Raw genomic sequence first — 6000 nt, 5'->3', positions numbered from 1 at the left:
TCATATTTACACCAGTTCAAGCCCTCACAGCCTCTCACACTCAACCACTTACCAGGTGACGTCAGTAAGTTCCTGAGGGTTCAGGGTTAGAGGGTTTAGGCGGGACATTGGGATTGGGCCTATTATTTGGACTATTCGACCCAAGACATCATGATCCTCACTCCAAGACATCATGATCCTCACTCCATACCAGTTGGTGGCGGTAATGTGCCTCAATTTGTCATTGGGCAGCCGCCAATAAAACCCAACGAAGAAGAAGTAAAAACCCCACAACCGTCAAAGAAGAAGAAGAAGAAAACGGAAACATGGCGGAGAGGGAAGCAGGTGATAGCGACCCGACCACGAAATCACCTGAAGACGAGAGCTCGGAGGCTAATGCATATCTGCAGGCTCAGGACCTCAAAAGCGTCCTGGTCACCAGCGTTTTGAACCTGGAAGAGCTGGACGTAGACCTGTACAGGTAACGAAGCTAGCTGGAGTTCGTCACTTCCCCAGTATGGCACCTACTGGTCAAGCCAGCCGGCTGGATGGCCCAAAAGTCACCGAGATGGACCTGTATTTAAGCAATAATTTGTATAGTGTATAAACAGTAAAACACTGTATAATGTTGTACATTATATGAAATCCAATTATAATAAAATCTGACACTACACGACTGTCCTGTTTTTAACTGAAAAAGGGTTCAATCGATCCAGTGGAAGTTTAATTTAACCTTTTTAAGGATTAGTTTTTATAACCGTTCAGAAATTGAGGGTCATAGTTTAATTTGAGGTGACTTTAGTTTAGTAGTAGTCATCGTGAAAAAAGAATCCAGTGAAAGTTTATTATAACTTGTTTTTATATCAAATATGGGGAAATTATGAATATCACAATTTAATTTGAGCTGTAAAATCCCATGGAAATTGCCATGGGCATAGTACGGTTACACATTAACGAGAATCCAGTGAATGTTTGATATACAAGTCCAATTATGAGGACATTATGAAAGCCATTTGAGGTGACAAATTACTTATACATATATGGGATCATCATGAACATAAATCTAGTGGAAATGTTAGCTAACCAATGAAGTAGATGTTATTATTACAGATCAAAGATTATTATATGATATTATTTAAATTTTAATTTAAAACAGGACAGTGGTGTGACAGATTTTACATAATTGGATTTTATATGATGTGCAGAATAATGTTGTTTTTGACTTTTTAGGCTATCCAAGCCCCCGTACTGTAACACCACAAATAGACAAGCATTACATTTCAAGCACCTGTTGGCTTGACTGAGGTTCTGCGGGCCACAGCCCACTGGACCGCAGTTATATGGCGACAGTTCCAAAGGAATTCTGAATTACCACAACTTGCCTGACGTTACATAAAAAAACACTGTTCACGTCACAGCGTGAACAGTGAACAGTAAAAAAAGATCCAATATGTCTGATTTAATAATACCTTGGTTCTCGAAAACCAATCAAATATGCATGCCCCGTATCCCCGAGTTGGCAATACATTTAGGCACAAACTCGTGGTTCACATTGATCCCTCTCACGGTCCAACCCACACCTAGTGAGACTCTAGTACATCTATTTCAATTGCTTCTCTATTCCCCCCAGAGGGACGCACCACTGGGTGCCCCGCAGTCAGCGTTTGTTTGGAGGTCAAATAGTGGGCCAGGCCCTCGTAGCCGCCGCCAAATCTGTCGGCGACAACCTCTTTGCCCATTCTCTCCACTGCTACTTCGTACGAGCAGGTAAGACGGGGCATCATTTTTCGAGTTGATGCAATAGATCTTGTGATTGATTGAATGGCACTAAGCTGCAGGAGGCTTGTGTAGTGCCATAATCAATGCAATGATTGGTTTGAAAAACTGTCCACGATCAGTTTTCCCCACAGCTGTCTTTCTTTGTTTTGTTTTTTCTCCCTCCAGGGGATCCTAAGGTTCCGGTGCTGTACCAGGTGGACCGCACGAGAGATGGCCGCAGTTTCGCCGTGCGCTCCGTGAAGGCCATCCAGCACGGGCAACCTATACTGACGTGCCAGGCCTCCTTCCACATGCTGCAGCCGAGTCCCGTGCAGCACCAGTTCACCATGCCGACGGTCCCGCGGCCGGAAGACCTCCTCACGGTGGAGGAGCTCATTCATCTCTATCTGAGGTGAAGCCGCCGAGATTACGCAACTCCTTCATGAGTCAGACGAGTCGGAAGGTGTGTTGAATTTTCGGGTTCCGGAATTTCTGGGTTCCGTGTTCCAGAATGTCTGTGTTCCAGAATGATTGGGTTCCGGAATGTCTGTGTTCCAGAATGTCTGTTTTCTGGAATTTCTGGGTTCAGTGTTCCAGAATGTCAGGGTTCCGGAATATCCTGTCCGTGTTCCGGTTTCCAAACTCACCGGGTTCCGGAATGTTTGGTTCCAGAATTATTGGGTTCTTGAATGTCCGGGTTCCGGAACATCCATGTTTTGGGTTACGGAATGTCCGTGTTCTGGGTTCCAGAATTATTGGATTCTGGAATGTCCATGTTCCAGAATGTCCAGATTCTTTTCTGGAAAGTCCGGGTTCCGGAAGGTCCATGTTCCGCGTTACGGAATGTCCGTTTTCCCGACTTATTGGGTTCCGGAATGTCCCTATTCCAGAATATCTGGGTTCCGGAATGTCCAGGTTTTATAAATCACACTCTGGTTCAGTGAGATTTCTCAGGCTTCTCTTGATGTCGTTTGAAATACAACAAATAAATAAAAGCAGGATTAAAAACAATAACAGCAGCACGAAAAATATCAGGCAATATTTTATTTCAGGAGATGTTCATAAAAAATGGAGACAAAACATGTTTGTTCATAATAATTAGTTGATGTTATCGTTTGTGATCATGAGCCGTGTTTCCTTCCGTGTCTCCACAGTAAACCAGACCTGGCGGACACATCGAAACAAGGTCTGAACAAGCTGCTGGCCAACGAGGTCCCCATCGAGATCAAGCCCGTCAACCCACCACCCTTCTACAGACGCACTGAGAGCAAGCCGAAGAAGCTGTTCTGGGTGCGAGCGCGGGGACACATCGGTAAATCTGGATGGAATTAGCGTTGTGTACGCGCGTTGAATAGCGTTCATGCTACACTGGGTGATGGAAATTAATAGCACGATTCCTTGACATTGCCTTCTAGTTGCCTCTTGTGGAGTTTAAATGCGCTCTTTTTGGAGGGTTGTTGAATGACTAAAGTGGACATGCAGAAATAGAGGCCCTGTCTTGTTTTTGGCTCACCTCTTTCGTCGACTTCAAAGCCAAATACTTTAATCTTTGAGACCAACTCTGCCGAGTCTCGTCTAAAAAAACACATACATTCATGTACTAACAAACGTGCACCTACCACTTCCACTAACATTAAAACTCCACATTGTTCTTTCTCTGCTCGGCAGTAAGTTGCTCACATCCCGGGTTCAGACACTTGTGGCTCCATTGGTCCGTTGGTAAACAAACACAATATTACGGTAATTAGTCATTTGGATTAAGCGCCTTGACGTCGTCGCCACAGGCTGTCTGCGACAAATGCCGGTTTGAGTAAAAAAAGTACACTGGGCAATAATTCAGTAGCTTTCATCTTGCTTTACCATTAAGTAGCAAGTAATGTCAACACGAGGCAAATTACATACGGTACTAATCCAGAGAGAGGCAACATGAAAATAACTGGAAATGTATACAGTATATTTAATACTGCCTAACAAGCATTTGTTCCTGTTTTTTGTTGTTGTGCATTTCTGCAGGCGAGGGCAACATGAAGCTGCATTGCTGCGTTGCCGCCTATGTGTCCGACTTTGCGTTCCTGGACACAGCGCTGCTACCCTATCCCGACTACAGGGCCCACTTCTCGGCCTCCCTGGACCACGCCATGTGGTTCCACAGCACTTTCCGCACCGATGAGTGGATGCTGTATGAGTGCGAGAGCCCTTGGGCAGGTCAGTGTGGTCGGCCGCTTTCCGATCTGCTCGACTTTGTACGTCGTCTGTCTGTTTGTGGAGACCCGCCACAAGATCTCTAAAGATCTTAATCACCTGGTGCTTTCCACACTCTTTGTGTGTGTTTTGTTTTTGTTTCTAAACAAAATTCTAAAGGCGACACCTGAAGCTTCGTTGTCATTCCATGCAACTGCTGGTTGGCAAATGCAAAAAGTGTTAGTTTAGTTGTAGGGGGAAAGTGGGATATGGGATCATATGGGATGAATTTTAAACATCAGTATAGATTTATTGCGCACAGCCCGTCGGACGCTAGTGGCTCCGTTAGTCCTTTCAAAAATGAACATCATCATATGTTAATTAAGTTGTCATATTGTTCACTCATAGTGCAACATGAGCTGAATCGAGTGCCATCCCCGCCAACGGCACAGGTTGCGGACAATTGCTTCACAGTAGTCTGTCGTACATGGAGGTTTGTGCCGATTGGAACATAATCTCTAGAATCTGCTGTTTCTGGGGGAGCAGCGTGTCCGCCTGCAGAGCCGTTTATCAGCACGAGTTGACTTTGAATCCTTGATGGAAAACCAGTTTGCTGTCTCTTAAGTGCAATAAAGGAAAAATTTGATGTTTGTGGAATTGTGGTTATACAAATGTTATTAATGGGGCCGTTAGATTGGTGCTCAACCGGTCGGTTAATTCAGGTGTGTGCCTTGCAGCTTTTTGACTGCAGTGAAAATGTTGTTTTTGAAAGGCTGAACAACAATATACTGTATATGGTTAGAAGCAGACTATTTTGTTAGATTTAAAAAAAAAAAAAAACATTGGGAATTTTGGAAATCATTCCATCGTTCTTTTTTTCCAATGAATTTTTTCATTTTTTGCTTAGGATGGAGACGATGAGCCGCGTGTACATGTTTGAGAGGGGAAGAGAGTTCCTTAAAGTTATTAATAATAACTTGACTTGAATGTCAATGTTATGAATTAAGCTTCAAGCTATTCAATACAACTGTAGTAATGTTTCCCCCCCTTTTTTAAATTGGATTACATGGTTTGGTCTAAATGACTATTTTTACAGTGACACTTTTCTGCATTGTGCTTAAAGTCCAGCATGTGGTCTGTATTGTGTCCTCCAGGGGGCAGCAGAGGACTGGTTCAGGGCCGACTGTGGAGAAGAGATGGGGTGCTGGCCGCCTCGTGTTCCCAGGAGGGGGTTCTGAGAGTGAAGCCAGTCACAGGGTCCAGCAGACTTTAAACTTTCATGAGATTTCTTTTATTTTCGTCATTCCAATCGTATAAAAAATATTGTATAAACCAATGTTTAAAAATGTTTAATTTATAACAAATGTTTAATTTCTAACAAACGCTTATTTTATTAGGAACATGATCTAACGTAATTGTTTATACTGCCAATAAAGACAGAGATAGAGACGTGTTTACAAGTTTTGCGTCGGTCATTCATGCTCGTATGTGAAATTAAACAGCTTCAAGATCAAATTATACTGTAACGACTTAGCTGTAGCTGAAGTGCCGCAGTTATGACTGTTCCACTTTTTTGTTTTTTATTACCTGAAAGTTTTACCAAGTAGAAACTTGGATGCCACAAACAAAATGCATGTAAAGATCTGCCTGTTAAGAAGAATAAAGCAAGTAGGAGGACAGCGAAGGGAAGGAACGGCCTGATCCAGTAGTATTGAGTGGAAGAAAATACCTAAATTATTGTGGAGAATCACAATCAAGGAAATGTACAACCTGATCCACCTCTGGAAAATGGGAAGAAGAAAAAAAGTACAATCATCGGAGAGCAAGAAAGGAAAATGTACAGCCTGGTCCTCCAGAAGAGACTCATAAGGGGGAAGTGATTGTGGAGCAGGACAGAACGAGACTGTACAGATTGTTCCATCTGCAATAATACCTTGAAATCTGTTCACTGAATACATGTTGTTGTACAAGGCGGCAGATTTGAAGTGCACAATGCACAAAATGTGAGCCAAGAACTTTTGGACTGAATTGTACAGTATTTTGCTCGTGAGGTGCCTGTAGGTTTTACCTCACACAGCTCCA

At 43.2% G+C, this 6000-nt stretch overlaps 1 protein-coding gene across 1 annotated transcript; it reads left to right on the top strand.

Moving 5' to 3' along the window:
- Window positions 1-305: 305 nt before the first annotated feature.
- On the top strand, window positions 306-5371 carry acot8 (acyl-CoA thioesterase 8; the record flags this gene model as incomplete). The annotated part of the gene is made up of 6 exons (XM_079218784.1): window positions 306-460; window positions 1610-1746; window positions 1924-2149; window positions 2892-3049; window positions 3751-3942; window positions 5073-5371. The coding sequence occupies 6 exons, from the start codon at window positions 306-308 to the stop codon at window positions 5189-5191; spliced, it is 987 nt and encodes a 328-aa protein (XP_079074910.1). The 3' UTR covers window positions 5192-5371.
- Between the last annotated feature and the right edge of the window lie 629 nt (window positions 5372-6000).

The sequence above is a fragment of the Taurulus bubalis genome (genome assembly GCF_910589615.1).
Source record: "Taurulus bubalis genome assembly, chromosome: 5".
NCBI classification, from domain to species: domain Eukaryota; kingdom Metazoa; phylum Chordata; class Actinopteri; order Perciformes; family Cottidae; genus Taurulus; species Taurulus bubalis.
Note: the sequence above shows the minus strand (reverse complement) of the source record. Positions and strands in the feature narration are given on the sequence as shown.